This window comes from Salmo salar, chromosome 08, assembly GCF_965601325.2.
Source record: "Salmo salar chromosome 08, fSalSal1, whole genome shotgun sequence".
Classification (NCBI taxonomy): domain Eukaryota; kingdom Metazoa; phylum Chordata; class Actinopteri; order Salmoniformes; family Salmonidae; genus Salmo; species Salmo salar.
The window spans coordinates 39,739,550-39,765,000 of record NC_138298.1 but is presented as its reverse complement, the minus strand read 5'-3'; the positions used below and the strand labels follow the sequence as shown (position 1 = coordinate 39,765,000).

Below are 25,451 nucleotides of genomic sequence, written 5' to 3'. Positions count from 1 at the left end.
CCTCCTCCACCAAACTTTACAGTTGGCAATATGCATTCGAGCAGGTAGCGTTCTCCTAGCATCCGCAAAACCCAGATTCTTCCGTTTTAGGTAGAAGTGTTTTTAGGGGTGGTGGGGGTCAGTTTTAGGTAGAAGTGTTTTAGGGGTGGTGGGGGTCAGTTTTAGGTAGAAGTGTTTTTAGGGGTGGTGAGGGTCAGTTTTAGGTAGAAGTGTTTTAGGGGTGGTGAGGGTCAGTTTTAGGTAGAAGTGTTTTAGGGGTGGTGAGGGTCAGTTTTAGGTAGAAGTGTTTTAGGGGTGGTGAGGGTCAGTTTTAGGTAGAAGTGTTTTAGGGGTGGTGAGGGTCAGTTTTAGGTAGAAGTGTTTTAGGGGTGGTGAGGGTCAGTTTTAGGTAGAAGTGTTTTAGGGGTGGTGAGGGTCAGTTTTAGGTAGAAGTGTTTTTAGGGGTGGTGAGGGTCAGTTTTAGGTAGAAGTGTTTTAGGGGTGGTGAGGGTCAGTTTTAGGTAGAAGTGTTTTTAGGGGTGGTGAGGGTCAGTTTTAGGTAGAAGTGTTTTTAGGGGTGGTGAGGGTCAGTTTTAGGTAGAAGTGTTTTTAGGGGTGGTGAGGGTCAGTTTTAGGTAGAAGTGTTTTAGGGGTGGTGAGGGTCAGTTTTAGGTAGAAGTGTTTTAGGGGTGGTGAGGGTCAGTTTTAGGTAGAAGTGTTTTTAGGGGTGGTGAGGGTCAGTTTTAGGTAGAAGTGTTTTTAGGGGTGGTGGGGGTCAGTTTTAGGTAGAAGTGTTTTAGGGGTGGTGAGGGTCAGTTTTAGGTAGAAGTGTTTTTAGGGGTGGTGGGGGTCAGTTTTAGGTAGAAGTGTTTTAGGGGTGGTGAGGGTCAGTTTTAGGTAGAAGTGTTTTTAGGGGTGGTGAGGGTCAGTTTTAGGTAGAAGTGTTTTTAGGGGTGTGTGTGTGTGTGTGTGTGTGTGTGTGCGTGCTTGTGTCCTACCTCCAGGTCATCCAGTGAGCGTGCCAGGCTGATGCGTTTGGAGCGGCCGAAGGATCGCCTTCCTGAGGAGCGCTGAGGTAGAGGAGGGAAGCCCTTAGTCAGACCTCTAAACCGACCAGCCTAGAGAGAAACACACACAGGTTAACTCTCCACACTTCAATACACGGTCCTCTGTAGTTCTGCACGCACACACACACACACACACACACACACACAGTGGAGGCACATGACAGTGTTTTGACTGGAGGAGACAGCAGGGTCACGCGAAGAAGAACTGTGTGGACGTCATTCTCACAAACACTTCTCCTCTGGACAATGTAAAAATAACCCTCCCTGAGACACACACACACACACACACACACACACACACACACACACACACACACACACACACACACACACACACACACACACACACACACACACACACACACAAACACACACACACACACACACACACACACACACACACACACACACACACACACACACACACACACACACACACAAACACACACACACACGTCAGGCCGTGCCCAATTTACTGCATCTATCAGATCAATTCCAGAAACTCAGAGAGTGAAGATGGATGCAACAGGACAGGAACAACAGGAAGTCTGGAACCAACAGGACAGGAACAACAGGAAGTCTGGAACCAACAGGACAGGAACAACAGGAAGTCTGGAACCAACAGGACAGGAACAACAGGAAGTCTGGAACCAACAGGACAGGAACAACAGGAAGTCTGGAACCAACAGGACAGGAACAGGAAGTCTGGAACCAACAGGACAGGAACAACAGGAAGTCTGGAACCAACAGGACAGGAACAACAGGAAGTCTGGAACCAACAGGACAGGAACAACAGGAAGTCTGGAACTAACAGGACAGGAACAGGAAGTCTGGAACCAACAGGACAGGAACAACAGGAAGTCTGGAACCAACAGGACAGGAACAGCTTCTACCCCCAGACCACAAGACTGATGAATAGTTAGATAGATAGTTAACCAATTGCTACATGACTACATGACTACACTACACTACATGACTACACTACATAGCTACACTACATGACTACACTACACTACATAGCTACACTACATGACTAAACTACATAGCTACACTACATGACTACACTACACTACATGACTACACTACATGACTACACTACACTACATGACTACACTACATGACTACACTACACTACATGACTACACTACATGACTACACTACACTACATGACTACACTACATAGCTACACTACATGACTACACTACACTACATGACTACACTACATGACTATACTACATGGCTACACTACATGACTACACTACACTACATGACTACACTACACTACATGACTACACTACATGACTACACTACACTACACTACACGGCTAAACTACATGGCTACACTACATGACTACACTACATGACATGGCTACACTACATGACTACACTACACTACATGGCTACACTACACTACACTACATGACTACACTACATGACATGGCTACACTACATGACTACACTACATGACATGGCTACACTACATGACTACACTACATTACATGACTACACTACATGACTACACTACATGACTACAGTACATGTCTACACTACATGACAACACTACATGACATGACTACACTACATGACTACACTACATGACATGACTACACTACATGACTACACTACATTACATGACTACACTACATGACTACACTACATGTCTACACTACATGACAACACTACATGACATGACTACACTACATGACTACACTACATGACATGACTACACTACATGACTACACTACATGACATGACTACACTACATGACTACACTACATGACTACAAGAATAAATGGATGGACGATCTGTTTCTTTCTTTCATGTGAATGTTCAATTCCACATGACAGCTACAGCACTGCTGTTATTAACCCTTACACTGCTGTCTGTTAACCCTTACACTGCTGTCTGTTAACCCTTACACTGCTGTCTGTTATTAACCCTTACACTGCTGTCTGTTAACCCTTACACTGCTGTCTGTTAACCCTTACACTGCTGTCTGTTATTAACCCTTACACTGCTGTTATTAACCCTTACACTGCTGTCTGTTATTAACCCTTACACTGCTGTCTGTTATTAACCCTTACACTGCTGTCTGTTAACCCTTACACTGCTGTCTGTTATTAACCCTTACACTGCTGTCTGTTATTAACCCTTACACTGCTGTTATTAACCCTTACACTGCTGTCTGTTATTAACCCTTACACTGCTGTCTGTTATTAACCCTTACACTGCTGTCTGTTATTAACCCTTACACTGCTGTCTGTTATTAACCCTTACACTGCTGTCTGTTATTAACCCTTACACTGCTGTCTGTTAACCCTTACACTGCTGTCTGTTATTAACCCTTACACTGCTGTCTGTTATTAACCCTTACACTGCTGTTATTAACCCTTACACTGCTGTCTGTTATTAACCCTTACACTGCTGTCTGTTATTAACCCTTACACTGCTGTCTGTTATTAACCCTTACACTGCTGTCTGTTATTAACCCTTACACTGCTGTCTGTTAACCCTTACACTGCTGTCTGTTAACCCTTACACTGCTGTCTGTTATTAACCCTTACACTGCTGTCTGTTATTAACCCTTACACTGCTGTCTGTTATTAACCCTTACACTGCTGTCTGTTATTAACCCTTACACTGCTGTCTGTTATTAACCCTTACACTGCTGTCTGTTAACCCTTACACTGCTGTCTGTTATTAACCCTTACACTGCTGTCTGTTAACCCTTACACTGCTGTCTGTTATTAACCCTTACACTGCTGTCTGTTATTAACCCTTACACTGCTGTCTGTTATTAACCCTTACACTGCTGTCTGTTATTAACCCTTACACTGCTGTCTGTTATTAACCCTTACACTGCTGTCTGTTATTAACCCTTACACTGCTGTCTGTTATTAACCCTTACACTGCTGTCTGTTATTAACCCTTACACTGCTGTCTGTTATTAACCCTTACACTGCTGTCTGTTATTAACCCTTACACTGCTGTCTGTTAACCCTTACACTGCTGTCTGTTAACCCTTACACTGCTGTCTGTTATTAACCCTTACACTGCTGTCTGTTAACCCTTACACTGCTGTCTGTTATTAACCCTTACACTGCTGTCTGTTATTAACCCTTACACTGCTGTCTGTTAACCCTTACACTGCTGTCTGTTAACCCTTACACTGCTGTCTGTTATTAACCCTTACACTGCTGTCTGTTATTAACCCTTACACTGCTGTCTGTTATTAACCCTTACACTGCTGTCTGTTAACCCTTACACTGCTGTCTGTTAACCCTTACACTGCTGTCTGTTATTAACCCTTACACTGCTGTCTGTTATTAACCCTTACACTGCTGTCTGTTATTAACCCTTACACTGCTGTCTGTTAACCCTTACACTGCTGTCTGTTAACCCTTACACTGCTGTCTGTTAACCCTTACACTGCTGTCTGTTATTAACCCTTACACTGCTGTCTGTTATTAACCCTTACACTGCTGTCTGTTATTAACCCTTACACTGCTGTCTGTTAACCCTTACACTGCTGTCTGTTAACCCTTACACTGCTGTCTGTTATTAACCCTTACACTGCTGTTATTAACCCTTACACTGCTGTCTGTTATTAACCCTTACACTGCTGTCTGTTATTAACCCTTACACTGCTGTCTGTTAACCCTTACACTGCTGTCTGTTATTAACCCTTACACTGCTGTTATTAACCCTTACACTGCTGTTATTAACCCTTACACTGCTGTCTGTTATCAACCCTTACACTGCTGTCTGTTATTAACCCTTACACTGCTGTCTGTTAACCCTTACACTGCTGTCTGTTGTTAACCCTTACACTGCTGTTATTAACCCTTACACTGCTGTTATTAACCCTTACACTGCTGTCTGTTATTAACCCTTACACTGCTGTCTGTTAACCCTTACACTGCTGTCTGTTAACCCTTACACTGCTGTCTGTTATTAACCCTTACACTGCTGTCTGTTATTAACCCTTACACTGCTGTCTGTTATTAACCCTTACACTGCTGTCTGTTATTAACCCTTACACTGCTGTCTGTTATTAACCCTTACACTGCTGTCTGTTATTAACCCTTACACTGCTGTCTGTTATTAACCCTTACACTGCTGTTATTAACCCTTACACTGCTGTCTGTTATTAACCCTTACACTGCTGTCTGTTAACCCTTACACTGCTGTCTGTTAACCCTTACACTGCTGTCTGTTAACCCTTACACTGCTGTCTGTTATTAACCCTTACACTGCTGTCTGTTAACCCTTACACTGCTGTCTGTTAACCCTTACACTGCTGTCTGTTATTAACCCTTACACTGCTGTCTGTTATTAACCCTTACACTGCTGTCTGTTATTAACCCTTACACTGCTGTCTGTTATTAACCCTTACACTGCTGTCTGTTAACCCTTACACTGCTGTCTGTTATTAACCCTTACACTGCTGTCTGTTAACCCTTACACTGCTGTCTGTTATTAACCCTTACACTGCTGTCTGTTATTAACCCTTACACTGCTGTCTGTTATTAACCCTTACACTGCTGTCTGTTATTAACCCTTACACTGCTGTCTGTTATTAACCCTTACACTGCTGTCTGTTATTAACCCTTACACTGCTGTCTGTTAACCCTTACACTGCTGTCTGTTATTAAGCCTTACACTGCTGTCTGTTATTAACCCTTACACTGCTGTCTGTTAACCCTTACACTGCTGTCTGTTAACCCTTACACTGCTGTCTGTTATTAACCCTTACACTGCTGTCTGTTAACCCTTACACTGCTGTCTGTTAACCCTTACACTGCTGTCTGTTATTAACCCTTACACTGCTGTCTGTTAACCCTTACACTGCTGTCTGTTAACCCTTACACTGCTGTCTGTTAACCCTTACACTGCTGTCTGTTATTAACCCTTACACTGCTGTCTGTTATTAACCCTTACACTGCTGTCTGTTATTAACCCTTACACTGCTGTCTGTTATTAACCCTTACACTGCTGTCTGTTAACCATTACACTGCTGTCTGTTAACCCTTACACTGCTGTCTGTTATTAACCCTTACACTGCTGTCTGTTATTAACCCTTACACTGCTGTCTGTTAACCCTTACACTGCTGTCTGTTAACCCTTACACTGCTGTCTGTTATTAACCCTTACACTGCTGTCTGTTATTAACCCTTACACTGCTGTCTGTTATTAACCCTTACACTGCTGTCTGTTAACCCTTACACTGCTGCTGTCTGTTAACCCTTACACTGCTGTCTGTTATTAACCCTTACACTGCTGTCTGTTATTAACCCTTACACTGCTGTCCATTAACCCTTACACTGCTGTCTGTTATTAACCCTTACACTGCTGTCTGTTAACCCTTACACTGCTGTCTGTTATTAACCCTTACACTGCTGTCTGTTAACCCTTACACTGCTGTCTGTTATTAACCCTTACACTGCTGTCTGTTATTAACCCTTACACTGCTGTCTGTTATTAACCCTTACACTGCTGTCTGTTAACCCTTACACTGCTGTCTGTTAACCCTTACACTGCTGCTGTCTGTTAACCCTTACACTGCTGTCTGTTATTAACCCTTACACTGCTGTCTGTTAACCCTTACACTGCTGTCTGTTAACCCTTACACTGCTGTCTGTTATTAACCCTTACACTGCTGTCTGTTAACCCTTACACTGCTGTCTGTTAACCCTTACACTGCTGTCTGTTATTAACCCTTACACTGCTGTCTGTTAACCCTTACACTGCTGTCTGTTAACCCTTACACTGCTGTCTGTTATTAACCCTTACACTGCTGTCTGTTAACCCTTACACTGCTGTCTGTTATTAACCCTTACACTGCTGTTATTAACCCTTACACTGCTGTCTGTTAACCCTGTCTGTTAACCCTTATACTGCTGTCTGTTAACCCTGTCTGTTAACCCTTATACTGCTGTCTGTTAACCCTGTCTGTTAACCCTTATACTGCTGTCTGTTAACCCTGTCTGTTAACCCTTATACTGCTGTCTGTTAACCCTGTCTGTTAACCCTTACACTGCTGGACTCAAGCAGTCGTTATAGATTGGTGAAATATTCTGAACATTCCAATCCTAAACATTCTATAATATATTCTTAAGAATATTTAAAAACCCTATATTTTATGAAATACATTCTATTCTAAACATTATATATTTTACTCAAAATATTCCACTCTAAACATTATATTAGACATCAAAACTATGAAATAACACATATGGAATCATGTAGTAACCAAAAAAAGTGTTAACAAATCAAAATATATTTTAGATTCTTCAAAGTAGCCACCCTTTGCCTTGATGACAGCTTTGCACACTCTTGGCATTCTCTTAAAGTAATGATGGACTGCTGTTTCTCTTTGCTTATTTGAGCTGTTCTTGACATAATATGGACTTGGTCTTTTACCAAATAGGGCTATCTTCTGTATACCACCCCTACCTTGTCACAACACAACTGATTGGCTCAAATGCATTAAGAATAAATTCCACAAATTAACATTTAACAAGGCACACCTGTTAATTGAAATGCATTCCAGGTGACTACCTCATGAAGCTGGTTGAGAGAATGCCAAGAGTGTGCAAAGCTGTCATCAAGGCAAAGGGTGGCTACTTTGAAGAATCTCAAATATAAAATATATTTTGATTTGATTAACACTTTCTTGGTTACAACATGATTCCATATGTTATTACATAGTTTGTCTTCATTATTATTCTACAGTGTAGAACATACTATAAATAAATAAAAACCCTGGAATGAGTAGGTGTGTCCAAACTTTTGACTGGTACTGTATATTTTTTAAATATATTGTACTATCAATTGGTTAGAGACAGCATAAAATATCCATTCATTTGTCCACAGTAAACATGAATCGCACAAACTTGGTACCTTTTTCAGTCACGTTCGCTTAAGTCAAACAAAAACACCCTTATGATTGGTGGACTTCCCACATTGCAGGTGATGACTGCAGGATAAAGTTGGTGAAGAGCAACTGCAGAAACTTCATGATCTTGATCACATTTGTATTTATTATGGATCCCCATTAGTTCCTGTCAAGGCAGCAGCTACTCTTTCTGGGGTTCATTATGGATCCCCATTAGTTCCTGTCAAGGCAGCGGCTACTCTTCCTGGGGTTTATTATGGATCCCCATTAGTTCCTGCCAAGGCAGCGGCTACTCTTCCTGGGGTTTATTATGGATCCCCATTAGTTCCTGCCAAGGCAGCGGCTACTCTTCCTGGGGTTTATTATGGATCCCATTAGTTCCTGCCAAGACAGCAGCTACTCTTCCTGGGGTTTATTATGGATCCCCATTAGTTCCTGCCAAGACAGCTGCTAGTCTTCCTGGGGTTTATTATGGATCCCCATTAGTTCCTGCCAAGGCAGCAGCTACTCTTCCTGGGGTTTATTATGGATCCCCTTTAGTTCCTGCCAAGGCAGCAGCTACTCTTCCTGGGGTTTATTATGGATCCCCATTTGTTCCTGCCAAGACAGCAGCTACTCTTCCTGGGGTTTATTATGGATCCCCATTAGTTCCTGTCAAGGCAGCGGCTACTCTTCCTGGGGTTTATTATGGATCCCCATTAGTTCCTGCCAAGGCAGCGGCTACTCTTCCTGGGGTTTATTATGGATCCCCATTAGTTCCTGCCAAGGCAGCGGCTACTCTTCCTGGGGTTTATTATGGATCCCATTAGTTCCTGCCAAGGCAGCAGCTACTCTTCCTGGGGTTTATTATGGATCCCCATTAGTTCCTGCCAAGGCAGCGGCTACTCTTCCTGGGTTTTTTTATGGATCCCCATTAGTTCCTGCCAAGACAGCGGCTACTCTTCCTGGGGTTTATTATGGATCCCCATTAGTTCCTGCCAAGGCAGCGGCTACTCTTCCTGGGGTTTATTATGGATCCCCATTAGTTCCTGCCAAGACAGCAGCTACTCTTCCTGGGGTTTATTATGGATCCCCATTAGTTCCTGCCAAGACAGCAGCTACTCTTCCTGGGGTTTATTATGGATCCCCATTAGTTCCTGCCAAGGCAGCAGCTACTCTTCCTGGGTTTATTATGGATCCCCATTAGTTCCTGCCAAGGCAGCAGCTACTCTTCCTGGGGTTTATTATGGATCCCCATTAGTTCCTGCCAAGACAGCAGCTACTCTTCCTGGGGTTTATTATGGATCCCCATTAGTTCCTGCCAAGACAGCAGCTACTCTTCCTGGGGTTTATTATGGATCCCCATTAGTTCCTGCCAAGACAGCTGCTACTCTTCCTGGGGTTTATTATGGATCCCCATTAGTTCCTGCCAAGACAGCTGCTACTCTTCCTGGGGTTTATTATGGATCCCCATTAGTTCCTGCCAAAGCAGCAGCTACTCTTCCTGAGGTTTATTATGGATCCCCATTAGTTCCTGCCATGGCAGCAGCTACTCTTCCTGGGGTTTATTAGGGATCCCCATTAGTTCCTGCCAAGACAGCTGCTACTCTTCCTGGGGTTTATTATGGATCCCCATTAGTTCCTGCCAAGACAGCAGCTACTCTTCCTGGGGTTTATTATGGATCCCCATTAGTTCCTGCCAAGACAGCAGCTACTCTTCCTGAGGTTTATTATGGATCCCCATTAGTTCCTGTCACAGCAGCAGCTACTCTTCTTGGGGTTTATTATGGATCCCCATTAGTTCCTGCCAAGGCAGCAGCTACTCTTCCTGGGGGTTTATTATGGATCCCCATTAGTTCCTGCCAAGACAGCTGCTACTCTTCCTGGGGTTTATTATGGATCCCCATTAGTTCCTGCCAAGGCAGCAGCTACTCTTCCTGGGGTTTATTATGGATCCCCATTAGTTCCTGCCAAGGCAGCAGCTACTCTTCCTGGGGTTTATTATGGATCCCCATTAGTTCCTGCGAAGGCAGAAGCTACTCTTCCTGGGGCTCAGAAAAACTAAGGCAGTTTATACAATTTTAAAAACATTACAATACATTCACAGATTTCACAACCCACTGTGTGGCTCTCAGGCCCCTACTCCACCACTACCACATATCTACAGTACTAAATCCATGTGTATGTATAGTGCAGTATGTTATCGTGTGTGTGTGTGTGCATGTGCCTATGTTTGTGTTGCTTCACAGTCCCCGCTTTTCCATAAGGTGGTTTTTTTACCATTTTTTTGTAAGTCCATGCAGTCGTTATGTAGCCGCAAGTCGGACAATTACTTCCCCCATAATGCAACACACTTTGGAATGCAGTGACCAGCAAAAGTGATCTGCTCGAACGCCCCCCCCCCCCCCCCTCTCCAAGATGGCATCAGGAGAGAGAGGGCCATCAGTGTTGCCTGGATACCAGTGGCTGATCTACGTGTGTATGAGGAGGGTATATCTCTCTCTCTCTCTGAGCAGGGAGGGTTCCTTCCTGTTTACTGGACTACACAGAGCTGATAGGAGACACAGAGAGAGAACGTAACCTTCAGCAGGTCATCCCACACAGTCAGCTGTCCCCTGTGACCAGGAGCAGGTCTTCATCCCACATTTCAGCAGGGCCCAGAGGCACATCGCAGCCTTTCACTTCAAAAGAAGCAAAGCAGAAGTGCAAGAAGAAGTGAAATAGCGTTGGGTGTAATCTTATCTACGACATGGGTTAAAGGTCAATATCAACGTTCTGTATTAAAACAACAGACTGATATTTTTATGTTCTGTCACCTCTGAACAACTAGTTGTCCGGACATGATCATTTCTGACATAACATCAGCAGCAGTCACATAACAGTCTGTTGGTCTGAACTAACAGTGCAGCACTATCTAACTCTGCGGTAGGAGCCCATTGCTGGGTTGTCCATTGGAAACTGAAGGACAGGGAGTTCTACATGGTGAAACAGTGCCACCCAGTGGCTGTCTGACGTCAGCGCAGGCCAATGCATTCCGTTCTGAATCAGGTGTCTCTCAGCACTCACTAGTCAATTACCGAATTAAATAAACGACTAACTATCGAACATTTCTTAAATTTAAACAATGAATCAGTTAATTAATTAATTGTTAATATATAATGAATATATAAACGATTAGATAAGTGTTATAGGTTTTTGGTTTTTCCCATTTATGTTTTGAGGTTGGACTTTAAGAGCGTAAAGCATTTTAACACGGAGGGCGGACATTTTGGTGTCACCTCGTCAGTCACCCCTCTACTTCCTGTCTCTTACTAAGGAAAGACTAAACAGTTAGTACTGTAAGGAGTAGGAGTTTAACAGAATACATAGTAGAATAGAGTCTAATATAGTAATAGAGTCTAATATAGTCTAATATAATACAATAGAGTCTAATATAGTAGTAGAGTCAAATATAGTAGAATAGAGCCTAATATAGTAGAATAGAGTCTAATATAGTAGAATAGAGTCAAATATAGTAGAATAGAGTCTAATATAGTAGAATAGAGTAGAATAGAGCCTAATATAGTAGAATAGAGCCTAATATAGTAGAATAGAGTCTAATATAGTAGAATAGAGTAGAATAGAGCCTAATATAGTAGAATAGAGTCTAATATAGTAGAATAGAGTAGAATAGAGTCTAATATAGTAGAATAGAGTCTAATATAGTAGAATAGAGTCAAATATAGTAGAATAGAGTCAAATATAGTAGAATAGAGTAATATAGTAGAATAGAGCCTAATATAGTAGAATAGAGCCTAATATAGTAGAATAGAGTCTATTATAGTAGAATAGAGTCTAATATAGTAGAATAGAGTAGAATAGAGCCTAATATAGTAGAATAGAGTCTAATATAGTAGAATAGAGCCTAATATAGTAGAATAGAGCCTAATATAGTAGAATAGAGTCAAATATAGTAGAATAGAGTCTAATATAGTAGAATAGAGTCTAATATAGTCGAATAGAGTCTAATATAGTAGAATAGAGTCTAATATAGTAGAATAGAGTCTAATATAGTAGAATAGAGTCTAATATAGTCGAATAGAGTCTAATATAGTAGAATAGAGTCTAATATAGTAGAATAGAGTCTAATATACACTGCTCAAAAAAATAAAGGGAACACTAAAATAACACATCCTAGATCTGAATGAAAGAAATAATCTTATTCAATACTTTTTTCTTTACATAGTTGAATGTGCTGACAACAAAAACATAATCAATGGAAATCCAATTGATCAACCCATGGAGGTCTGGATTTGGAGTCACACTCAAAATTAAAGTGGAAAACCACACTACAGGCTGATCCAACTTTGATGTAATGTCCTTAAAACAAGTCAAAATGAGGCTCAGTTGTGTGTGTGGCCTCCACGTGCCTGTATGACCTCCCTACAACGCCTGGGCATGCTCCTGATGAGGTGGCGGATGGTCTCCTGAGGGATCTCCTCCCAGACCTGGACTAAAGCATCCGCCAACTCCTGGACAGTCTGTGGTGCAACGTGGCGTTGGTGGATGGAGCGAGACATGATGTCCCAGATGTGCTCAATTGGATTCAGGTCTGGGGAACGGGCGGGCCAGTCCATAGCATCAATGCCTTCCTCTTGCAGGAACTGCTGACACACTCCAGCCACATGAGGTCTAGCATTGTCTTGCATTAGGAGGAACCCAGGGCCAACTGCACCAGCATATGGTCTCACAAGGGGTCTGAGGATCTCATCTCGGTACCTAATGGCAGTCAGGCTACCTCTGGCGAGCACATGGAGGGCTGTGCGGCCCCCCAAAGAAATGCCACCCCACACCATGACTGACCCACCGCCAAACCGGTCATGCTGGAGGATGTTGCAGGCAGCAGAACATTCTCCTCTGCGTCTCCAGACTCTGTCACGTCTGTCACATGTGCTCAGTGTGAACCTGCTTTCATCTGTGAAGACCACAGGGCGCCAGTGGCGAATTTGCCAATCTTGGTGTTCTCTGGCAAATGCCAAACGTCCTGCACGGTGTTGGGCTGTAAGCACAACCCCCACCTGTGGACGTCGGGCCCTCATACCACCCTCATGGAGTCTGTTTCTGACCGTTTGAGCAGACACATGCACATTTGTGGCCTGCTGGAGGTCATTTTGCAGGGCTCTGGCAGTGCTCCTCCTGCTCCTCCTTACACAAAGGCGGAGGTAGCGGTCCTGCTGCTGGGTTGTTGCCCTCCTACGGCCTCCTCCACGTCTCCTGATGTACTGGCCTGTCTCCTGGTAGCGCCTCCATGCTCTGGACACTACGCTGACAGACACAGCAAACCTTCTTGCCACAGCTCGCATTGATGTGCCATCCTGGATGAGCTGCACTACCTGAGCCACTTGTGTGGGTTGTAGACTCCGTCTCATGCTACCACTAGAGTGAAAGCACCGCCATCATTCAAAAGTGACCAAAACATCAGCCAGGAAGCATAGGAACTGAGAAGTGGTCTGTGGTCACCACCTGCAGAACCACTCCTTTATTGGGGGTGTCTTGCTAATTGCCTATAATTTCCACCTGTTCTCTATGCCATTTGCACAACAGCATGTGAAATGTATTGTCAATCAGTGTTGCTTCCTAAGTGGACAGTTTGATTTCACAGAAGTGTGATTGACTTGGAGTTACATTGTGTTGTTTAAGTGTTCCCTTTATTTTTTTGAGCAGTGAAGTAGAATAGAGCCTAATATAGTAGTAGTCTAATATAGTAGTAGATTCAAATATAGTAGAATAGAGTCTAATATAGTAGAATAGAGCAGAATAGAATATAGTAGAATACAGTAGAATATAATACAGCACAATAAAGTACAATATAATATAGTAGAATCAAGTCTAACATTGTAGAAAGCCAAATAGAATATAATATAGTAGAATAGAATAGTACAATACAGTAGAAAAGACTATAGTACAATAAAGTAGAATATAATAAAGTAGAATATAATATACTAAATACAGTAGAACATATTATAGTAGAACATAATATTGTAAAACATAATACAGTAGAATAGAAAACAGTAGAATAGAATCTACTTTATTTTTCCTGAGGGAACTTCTTTTGACCTCCACTATTAATATAGGCTAGAAGAATTGTTAGGTTTTTTATTTTTTTATTTATTTATTTAACCTTTATTTAACCAGGTAGGCAAGTTGAGAACAAGTTCTCATGGTGCGACCTGGCCAAGATAAAGCAAAGCAGTTTGACACATACAACAACACAGAGTTACACATGGAGTAAAACAAACATACAGTCAATAATACAGTAGAAAAATAAGTCTATATACAATGTGAGCAAATGAGGTGAGATAAGGGAGGTAAAGGCAAAAAAGGCCATGGTGGAAAAGTAAATACAATATAGCAAGTAAAACACTGGAATAGTAGATTTGCAGTGGAAGAAAGTGCAAAGTAGAAATAGAAATAATGGGATGCAAAGGAGCAAAATAAATAAATACAGTAGGGGAAGAGGTAGTTGTTTGGGCTATTTATAGATGGGCTATGTACAGGTGCAGTAATCTGTGAGCTGCTCTGACAGCTGGTGCTTAAAGCTAGTGAGGGAGATAAGCGTTTCCCGTTTCAGAGATTTTTGTAGTTCGTTCCAGTCATTGGCAGCAGAGAACTGGAAGGAGAGGTGGCCGAAGGAGGAGTTGGTAATTGGTAAAGGTAATGGTCTGTTGGGGATAGATATAGGTTAATAGTTCTCCTCACACCATCATCCAATCAGAAGTGTTTACTAGGGTAAACAGTACATGAGTCGATAAACAGGAAGTAGCTGACAATGAAACACGCTGGACAGGAAGTGAGGTATCAGGACTTTATAAAGAAGTGTCATGGGGTCATAGACTGCTTCCCAAATCCCCGATTTAGAGCATACTTCTTACCAGGGCTCTGGTCTAAAGTAGTGCACTATATAGGGAATAGGGCTCTGGTCACTAGTAGTTCACTATATAGGGAATAGGGCTCTGGTCACTAGTAGTTCACTATATAGGGAATAGGGCTCTGGTCACTAGTAGTTCACTATATAGGGAATAGGGCTCTGGTCTAAAGTAGTGCACTATATAGGGAATAGGACTCTGGTCACTAGTAGTTCACTATATAGGGAATAGGGCTCTGGTCTAAAGTAGTTCACTATATAGGGAATAGGGCTCTGGTCACTAGTAGTTCACTATATAGGGAATAGGGCTCTGGTCACTAGTAGTTCACTATATAGGGAATAGGGCTCTGGTCACTAGTAGTTCACTATATAGGGAATAGGGCTCTGGTCACTAGTAGTTCACTATATAGGGAATAGGGTTCCATTTGGCCTGTCTTCATAGTAATATTCTAGCCAGATAACAGCCTACTGTACAACAACAAGCACACAACACTGACACAGTGTTAATTAATGACAGTAACATTTTAATGTTATTCTGAACAGATATCAGCCGGGAACATACCCTCCTCCTCAGGTTATCTGACTATCCCCTAGTACCCCGACCCGGTACAGCCATAGTGAAGTACCCCGACCCGGTACAGCCATAGTGAAGTACCCCGACCCGGTACAGCCATAGTGAAATACCCCGACCCGGTACAGCCATAGTGAAGTACCCCGACCCGGTACAGCCATAGTGAAATACCCCGACCCGGTACAGCCATAGTGAAGTACCCCGACCCGGGACAGCCATAGTGAAATACCCCGACCCGGTACAGCCATAGTGAAATACCCCGACCCGGTACAGCCATAGTGAAGAACCCCGACCCGGTACAGCCATAGTGAAATACCCCGACCCGGTACAGCCATAGTGAAGTACCCCGACCCGGTACAGCCATAGTGAAGTACCCCGACCCGGTACAGCCACAGTGAAGTACCCCGACCCGGTACAGCCACAGTGAAGTACCCCCAACCCGATACAGCCACAGTGAAGTACCCCGACCCGGTACAGCCATAGTGAAATACCCCGACCCGGTACAGCCATAGTGAAGTACCCCGACCCGGTACAGCCATAGTGAAGTACCCCGACCCGGTACAGCCACAGTGAAGTACCCCGACCCGGTACAGCCACAGTGAAGTACCCCCAACCCGATACAGCCACAGTGAAGTACCCCGACCCGGTACAGCCACAGTGAAGTACCCCGACCCGGTACAGCCATAGTGAAGTACCCCGACCCGGTACAGCCATAGTGAAGTACCCCGACCCGGTACAGCCATAGTGAAGTACCCCGACCCGGTACAGCCACAGTGAAGTCCTGTAAGTTTCCATTGTGTTTTGCTCCACAGACTGGCAGCAGTCATCAGTCTGGTAACAGGAAGCTACTCCGACCCTGGTATTTACTAGATAATATACTGTAGTAGATACTTAGTCATGACTTACAAACTGACTAGTCATGGAGTCCAGCAACACTCTGTAACCAACCATCTGCAGGTAGTGACCGATACCGAAAGCGTCGGGACACGACTGCCACTCTCCTCTGTGCTTATCGGGACATGTCCATGTCACTTTGATTTGGCTGTAACCCAAAGCGGTTATTGTCCTATTACGCAAGGCAGCGCCGCACTGGTGACACGTCTGGAAAAGCTCCTTGAGTTTCGACTCGTTCACGATCCATTTCCTTTCGCTCCATCCTCCTTCTCCGTCCGGTTCTCCGTCCGGTTCTCCGTCCGGTTCTCCTGACACCCTACTGTCAGAGCTGGATCCCTGGCTGGAGGTGGAGGGGCTGGAGGTGGTGAGAGGCAAGACGGTGGAAGCAGCAACAGAGCTCATACTGGTACAGTCCTTCACTGAAGTCTTCTTAACGGCTGTGTCCATTTGACCTTTCTTCCTGCGCGCCGTCACCTGATTGACAGAAAAAAAAAAGAAAAAAAACATGTTAAAAGAAGAATTTGTAGGAAAAGCTGCACTCTGATGAAGACAGCTTGGTGTGGAAACGTTGGGCGACTAGTGTGAAGCTTTACCTTTTCAAGTGTTCTGCTACGCTAGACAGCACCTTACCTAACCAGCTGTTTCTCCACCTCCAGAAAAATGGATCTGACCATTTCTATCAGTTTCCCATCCTGATGTTTACATGCAAGTTGATAGGTCAAGCCGTATCAACCAGAATGAGTCTGGACCAACAGGTCAAGCCGTATCAACCAGAATGAGTCTGGACCAACAGGTCAATCCGTATCAACCAGAATGAGTCTGGACCAACAGGTCAATCCGTATCAACCAGAATGAGTTTGGACCAACAGGTCAATCCGTATCAACCAGAATGAGTCTGGACCAACAGGTCAATCCGTATCAACCAGAATGAGTCTGGACCAACAGGTCAAGCCGTATCGACAGAATGAGTCTGGACCAACAGGTCAATCCGTACCAACCAGAATGAGTCTGGACCAACAGGTCAATCCGTATCAACCAGAATGAGTTTGGACCAACAGGTCAATCCGTATCAACCAGAATGAGTCTGGACCAACAGGTCAATCCGTATCAACCAGAATGAGTCTGGACCAACAGGTCAATCCGTATCGACAGAATGAGTCTGGACCAACAGGTCAATCCGTATCGACAGAATGAGTCTGGACCAACAGGTCAATCCGTACCAACCAGAATGAGTCTGGACCAACAGGTCAATCCGTATCGACAGAATGAGTCTGGACCAACAGGTCAATCCGTACCAACCAGAATGAGTCTGGACCAACAGGTCAATCCGTATCGACAGAATGAGTCTGGACCAACAGGTCAATCCGTATCAACCAGAATGAGTCTGGACCAACAGGTCAATCCGTACCGACCAGAATGAGTCTGGACCAACAGGTCCATCCGTACCGACCAGAATGAGTCTGGACCAACAGGTCAAGCCGTATCAACCAGAATGAGTCTGGACCAACAGGTCAATCCGTACCAACCAGAATGAGTCTGGACCAACAGGTCAAGCCGTATCAACCAGAATGAGTCTGGACCAACAGGTCAAGCCGTATCAACCAGAATGAGTCTGGACCAACAGGTCAATCCGTACCAACCAGAATGAGTCTGGACCAACAGGTCAATCCGTACCAACCAGAATGAGTCTGGACCAACAGGTCAAGCCGTACCAACCAGAATGAGTCTGGACCAACAGGTCAAGCCGTACCGACCAGAATGAGTCTGGACCAACAGGTCAATCCGTATCGACAGAATGAGTCTGGACCAACAGGTCAATCCGTATCAACCAGAATGAGTCTGGACCAACAGGTCAAGCCGTACCGACCAGAATGAGTTTGGACCAACAGGTCAAGCCGTATCGACCAGAATGAGTCTGGACCAACAGGTCAATCCATATCGACCAGAATGAGTCTGGACCAACAGGTCAATCCGTATCAACCAGAATGAGTCTGGACCAACAGGTCAATCCGTACCAACCAGAATGAGTCTGGACCAACAGGTCAATCCGTATCAACCAGAATGAGTCTGGACCAACAGGTCAAGCCGTATCAACCAGAATGAGTCTGGACCAACAGGTCAATCCGTATCGACAGAATGAGTCTGGACCAACAGGTCAAGCCGTATCAACCAGAATGAGTCTGGACCAACAGGTCAATCCGTATCGACCAGAATGAGTCTGGACCAACAGGTCAAGCCGTATCAACCAGAATGAGTTTGGACCAACAGGTCAAGCCGTACCAACCAGAATGAGTCTGGACCAACAGGTCAATCCGTATCAACCAGAATGAGTCTGGACCAACAGGTCAATCCGTATCAACCAGAATGAGTCTGGACCAACAGGTCAATCCGTATCGACAGAATGAGTCTGGACCAACAGGTCAATCCGTACCAACCAGAATGAGTCTGGACCAACAGGTCAAGCCGTACCAACCAGAATGAGTCTGGACCAACAGGTCAAGCCGTACCGACCAGAATGAGTCTGGACCAACAGGTCAATCCGTATCAACCAGATGAGTCTGGACCAACAGGTCAAGCCGTACCAACCAGAATGAGTCTGGACCAACAGGTCAATCCGTACCAACCAGAATGAGTCTGGACCAACAGGTCAAGCCGTATCGACCAGAATGAGTCTGGACCAACAGGTCAATCCGTAACAACCAGAATGAGTCTGGACCAACAGGTCCAGGGCTACTTCCATACTATCAGCATTACCTTACTAAGTGTACAGCTAGTAGAGAAGCATGATAATAACAGCATTACCTTACTTAGTGTACAGCCAGTAGAGAACCATGATAATAACAGCATTACCTTACTAAGTGTACAGCCAGTAGAGAACCATGATAATAACAGCATTACCTTACTAAGTGTACAGCTAGTAGAGAACCATGATAATAACAGCATTACCTTACTTAGTGTACAGCCAGTAGAGAAACATGATAATAACACCATTACCTTACTAAGTGTACAGCCAGTAGAGAACCATGATAATAACAGCATTACCTTACTAAGTGTACAGCTAGTAGAGAACCATGATAATAACAGCATTACCTTACTAAGTGTACAGCTAGTAGAGAACCATGATAATAACAGCATTACCTTACTAAGTGTACAGCCAGTAGAGAACCATGATAATAACAGCATTACCTTACTAAGTGTACAGCTAGTGGAGAACCATGATAATAACAGCATTACCTTACTAAGTGTACAGCTAGTAGAGAACCATGATAATAACAGCATTACCTTACTAAGTGTACAGCCAGTAGAGAACCATGATAATAACAGCATTACCTTACTAAGTGTACACGTGGGTGCCAGAGCCACGTACGTCCCAGAGGTTGAAGCAGGCTCTGTCAGCTGCAGACCCAGGTGGGAGAGGAACCCTGTCGTAGCCGTAGTAACACCTGACCCTCCATGTTGTGGGGTTGGACCAGATGCCCCTCCAGCAGATATGGAGTGAGTCCCTGGTGGATTGTCTACAGCTGGAGGGACGTCTCCCGTCTCAACCTGGGTGAGAAAGAAAGGGACAGGCACCAGGAAATGCAGCTTTTCATTTGAAATAAACAAAAGGAGAACACTGTAGACATGCAATCAATTTGGCTTTGAACAAGGCCATGGGAGAACCTCAAATGCATTTCCTCGATTCCTAGCGTCCTCTCTCCTTCTCAAACACCATTGGATGTGATGGTGAGAGGTCCCGCCCCTCTGACCTCATCCAATGGGTTTTGAGAAGGGGACGAGGAGCGACTACAAGGAGTCAAGGAAATGCAATTGAGATTCTCCCTATAATAACTGCATGCTGTCATCTATTACAAGGCAAGCTAACACTATACAGTCAAGTCACGGTTCCTTTCTGTTGCATGTGGACATTTAATTATGTATTTGACCCAAGAAAATGAATAAAATGGCACAAAGTTGACTTACACATTGTGTTGTACTTGGCTATTCTTTGCTAAAAGTGTGTGTTGCACTTGTGTGCTTGCTCTGAGAAGGACATTCACCAGTAAAGTGACAGCCCTATGAAATGTTAACAGAACACATTTTTACTAAAACTACACTACCCATAATACAATGCGACACACACCCAGTGATTGATAGCTAGCTACATTGGTAGTTCCAGCATCTACGCCCTAGTTTGTAATTTATCAAGGAACAATAATAACCCTATTCAATCAGTCAGATATTGTTAGATGACACTTACCGCCATTAATCCACGTTGTCCTGTCGTGTGAATGGCCACTGACGGCACCGCTGTGTCCTTCAGGAAACTTTTCATGATTCTCATCCTGCTATGTCTGTCCTGTCCCAGCTTCTCATAATAGTCCCCCGGTAGAAAATGTTCCGAGCAAACGAGTAACTTTCTGAGGTCATCGGTCGGGGTATTAACATCTTTGTTCAGAGCAACCATCCATAGTTTCAATCGGTCCGGATTTCTCAACGGAAATCGGTGAAACATTAGAGCCGACCAAGTCTTTTGTTTGTTGTCGCACATTTTAACAGCGCACTCACGAGGCATATTGGAGCAGCGACGGTAGCACAAGTGACAACGGGAAAGCCCTTCGTTGGGGTTAACGTTAGTTAGCAATACCGTCGATGATGGTTGTCCGTCTCAACACAGCAGCACATTCGATTAGCTAGCTAGCTACTTGCGAATGTAAACTTGCTAGCTAATAGCTCGAAAATACTTCCAGCAGTGTCGACAATCTTCAGTCACGGCTGCGAGGTAAATCAATAAAGCTTGGCAGTCTGTTGAAAGTCGCTAGGAGTTACTTTTCTTATTTGATACCAGCTATAGAGCTGACCCCGAAGCTGTTGTTACGGAGTCTAGTTGATAGGTGTTTACTTCCTGAAGAGGAACGTCAGAACAAACTGTCCAATCAGCGCGGCTTTTGCCAGGCTACTCGTGGACGTGGTTTTGCACCAAGTTTGGCGCAGATAAAACCCACATTTTAGCTGGTTAGAGCTGAATAGGTTAATAACACTAACGCTTTTTACAGCTAGCTAAGAAGCTAACTAAACTCTGTAGTGGTGGGGCGTGAGGCAGAGTTGAGTGAAGCAGCTTCAACGGTAAACTTGACCCCTTCTTATAAATCAAAAAATCAAATATTACAGGCAGAGGCATATCTCGTTATTCACGTACACTACCACAGGTGAGCAGCGTTTTTACCCGCTTTTTATGGAAACCCAAAGGAGTCATACCGCCCAGTGGCTTTCCATAGCCACCCTACACACAAACACACTCGGCGGTGCTCTGTCCACTCGGCGGTGCTCTGTCCACTCGGCGCTGCTCTGTCCATGGTGCTGACACAGCGCAGAGGCGATACAGATTTCCCGCTAATCATTTTAACTTTTTGGCTCTTTTTTAAAAATAGGGACATAAAACTAAAACTGAGGGGCACAAGTATCAACTGAGGGGGCTAAGTCCCATTTAGCCCCGTTGTGGGGCCGGACCCGGTGTCTGACTGTGTGAGAGCAAAGTGTTGCATCTCGCACATCTCAATAAGCGCGTTCCACATTGCAGCAGGCTTTAAAGGACAGTCGAGACTGACAGACAGTCTCATACATAACTACTCAATATTATTTGTAGATCAGTCAGTCACAATTTACCCATGATACATCACGGTTTTGATGCTCTCCAACACGGCCAGTATCTCCCAGTGCTGCTCGTCATTTCGCTGAGTCTACCTTTACGAAATTAAAATATCAATTTTTTTAAAAGATTTCTGTCTCAGCTGGCCAGCCGTGATGACTTGAGAGGTCGTGCACACAGCCTATCCTTGCGCCCACTGTCACGGCGGAAGAATGAAATGCGTAGTTCACACAAAATAGTTCCCAAAATAACTGCTTTTAAAACAACTATAATCTAAATATTATAATTTCACAGATAGTAAAATGACAGTTTACAAAGTGCTGATCACCCTGCTTTGGGTAGTTAGGTCTATTTCCCTGCTGTTGAAAGGAGCTGGCTAGCTGATCCTGAAGACTTCCAGTCATTGTGCTAAGCTAACGATAAGGTACCTTCAAGTTCAACTACCTTCAAACTGTACACAGAGACATACAAAATGGTATCCATGAGTTCATCTCACACTATCCCTTTAAAATAAACACGGGAAGGTATTGGCCTACCACAGTCATACCACATCATTTAGAGAAAACTAGGTCATTTCCAGACGTAGCATGAATGCTAATTAGATCAATCACCACAATAACTAATAGAAGAGAGTATAGAGAGAGTAGAAGAGAAGAGAAGAAGAGAGTAGAAGAGAGAAGAGAGTAAACTAAACAAATCTACACAAAATGTTGTCCTACCACGATAGGTCTAGTTCTATTCATCAGTATTATAACAGGTCTAGTTCTATTCATCAGTATTATAACAGGTCTAGTTCTATTCATCAGCATTATAACAGGTCTAGTTCTATTCATCAGTATTATAACAGGTCTAGTTCTATTCATCAGTATTATAACAGGTCTAGTTCTATTCATCAGCATTATAACAGGTCTAGTTCTATTCATCAGCATTATAACAGGTCTAGTTCTATTTATCAGTATTATAACAGGTCTAGTTCTATTCATCAGCATTATAACAGGTCTAGTTCTATTCATCAGTATTATAACAGGTCTAGTTCTATTCATCAGCATTATAACAGGTCTAGTTCTATTCATCAGCATTATAACAGGTCTAGTTCTATTCATCAGCATTATAACAGGTCTAGTTCTATTCATCAGCATTATAACAGGTCTAGTTCTATTCATCAGTATTATAACAGGTCTAGTTCTATTCATCAGTATTATAACAGGTCTAGTTCTATTCATCATCATTATAACAGGTCTAGTTCTATTCATCAGCATAATAACAGGTCTAGTTCTATTCATCAGCATTATAACAGGTCTAGTTCTATTCATCAGCATTATAACAGGTCTAGTTCTATTCATCAGTATTATAACAGGTCTAGTTCTATTCATCAGCATTATAACAGGTCTAGTTCTATTCATCAGCATTATAACAGGTCTAGTTCTATTCATCATAACAGGTCTAGTTCTATTCATCAGTATTATAACAGGTCTAGTTCTATTCATCAGTATTATAACAGGTCTAGTTCTATTCATCAGTATTATAACAGGTCTAGTTCTATTCATCAGCATTATAACAGGTCTAGTTCTATTCATCAGCATTATAACAGGTCTAGTTCTATTCATCAGTATTATAACAGGTCTAGTTCTATTCATCAGTATTATAACAGGTCTAGTTCTATTCATCATAACAGGTCGAGTTCTATTCATCAGTATTATAACAGGTCTAGTTCTATTCATCAGCATTATAACAGGTCTAGTTCTATTCATCAGTATTATAACAGGTCTAGTTCTATTCATCAGCATTATAACAGGTCTAGTTCTATTCATCAGCATTATAACAGGTCTAGTTCTATTCATCAGTATTATAACAGGTCTAGTTCTATTCATCAGCATTATAACAGGTCTAGTTCTATTCATCAGTATTATAACAGGTCTAGTTCTATTCATCAGCATTATAACAGATCTAGTTCTATTCATCAGCATTATAACAGGTCTAGTTCTATTCATCAGTATTATAACAGGTCTAGTTCTATTCATCAGCATTATAACAGGTCTAGTTCTATTCATCAGCATTATAACAGGTCTAGTTCTATTCATCAGCATTATAACAGATCTAGTTCTATTCATCAGTATTATAACAGGTCTAGTTCTATTCATCAGCATTATAACAGGTCTAGTTCTATTCATCAGCATTATAACAGGTCTAGTTCTATTCATCAGCATTATAACAGGTCTAGTTCTATTCATCAGCATTATAACAGGTCTAGTTCTATTCATCAGTATTATAACAGGTCTAGTTCTATTCATCAGTATTATAACAGGTCTAGTTCTATTCATCAGTATTATAACAGGTCTAGTTCTATTCATCAGTATTATAACAGGTCTAGTTATATTCATCAGCATTATAACAGGTCTAGTTCTATTCATCAGCATTATAACAGGTCTAGTTCTATTCATCAGCATTATAACAGGTCTAGTTCTATTCATCAGTATTATAACAGGTCTAGTTCTATTCATCAGTATTATAACAGGTCTAGTTCTATTCATCAGCATTATAACAGATCTAGTTCTATTCATCAGTATTATAACAGGTCTAGTTCTATTCATCAGCATTATAACAGGTCTAGTTCTATTCATCAGCATTATAACAGTATTATAACAGGTCTAGTTCTATTCATCAGCATTATAACAGGTCTAGTTCTATTCATCAGTATTATAACAGGTCTAGTTCTATTCATCAGCATTATAACAGGTCTAGTTCTATTCATCAGCATTATAACAGTATTATAACAGGTCTAGTTCTATTCATCAGCATTATAACAGGTCTAGTTCTATTCATCATCATTATAACAGGTCTAGTTCTATTCATCAGCATTATAACAGGTCTAGTTCTATTCATCAGCATTATAACAGGTCTAGTTCTATTCATCAGTATTATAACAGGTCTAGTTCTATTCATCAGTATTATAACAGGTCTAGTTCTATTCATCAGTATTATAACAGGTCTAGTTCTATTCATCAGCATTATAACAGGTCTAGTTCTATTCATCAGTATTATAACAGGTCTAGTTCTATTCATCAGTATTATAACAGGTCTAGTTCTATTCATCAGTATTATAACAGGTCTAGTTCTATTCATCAGTATTATAACAGGTCTAGTTCTATTCATCAGCATTATAACAGGTCTAGTTCTATTAATCAGTATTATAACAGGTCTAGTTCTATTCATCAGCATTATAACAGGTCTAGTTCAGGTGGTTGTCAGTGAGAAGGAAGCAGAGCAGAACAGGTGGTTGTCAGTGAGAAGGAAGCAGAGCAGAACAGGTGGTTGTCAGTGAGAAGGAAGCAGAGCAGAACAGGTGGTTGTCAGTGAGAAGGAAGCAGAGCAGAACAGGTGGTTGTCAGTGAGAAGGAAGCAGAACAGAACAGGTGGTTGTCAGTGAGAAGGAAGCAGAACAGAACAGGTGGCTGTCAGTGAGAAGGAAGCAGAGCAGAACAGGTGGTTGTCAGCGAGAAGGAAGCAGAACAGAACAGGTGGTTGTCAGT

General features: G+C 42.8%; 2 protein-coding genes across 2 annotated transcripts in view; both read right to left on the bottom strand.

Moving 5' to 3' along the window:
* The window catches only part of LOC106596573 (regulator of G-protein signaling 12), a 105,417-nt gene that overhangs the window by 65,265 nt on the left and 14,701 nt on the right, over nt 1–25,451 (bottom strand). The window contains 1 exon segment of the mRNA XM_082978676.1: nt 978–1,097. Coding sequence (XP_082834802.1) covers nt 978–1,097 — 120 coding nt within the window.
* Nucleotides 14,754–22,694, bottom strand: LOC145850535 (uncharacterized). The gene is made up of 3 exons (XM_082978675.1): nt 20,533–22,694; nt 19,623–19,838; nt 14,754–16,766 (listed from the first exon to the last, which is right to left on the bottom strand). The coding sequence occupies exons 1-3, from the start codon at nt 20,845–20,847 to the stop codon at nt 16,290–16,292; spliced, it is 1,008 nt and encodes a 335-aa protein (XP_082834801.1). The 5' UTR covers nt 20,848–22,694; the 3' UTR covers nt 14,754–16,289.

Bases quoted from the DNA above. Each gene is read 5' to 3' on its own strand.
- LOC145850535 (XM_082978675.1), bottom strand. From the start codon at position 20,847: ATGCCTCGTGAGTGCGCTGTTAAAATGTGCGACAACAAACAAAAGACT. The intron at 19,839-20,532 runs GTAAGTGTCATC...TTTCTCACCCAG, and splicing joins GACAACGTGGATTAATGGCG to GTTGAGACGGGAGACGTCCC. The intron at 16,767-19,622 runs GTAATGCTGTTA...TCTGTCAATCAG, and splicing joins CCACGTGTACACTTAGTAAG to GTGACGGCGCGCAGGAAGAA.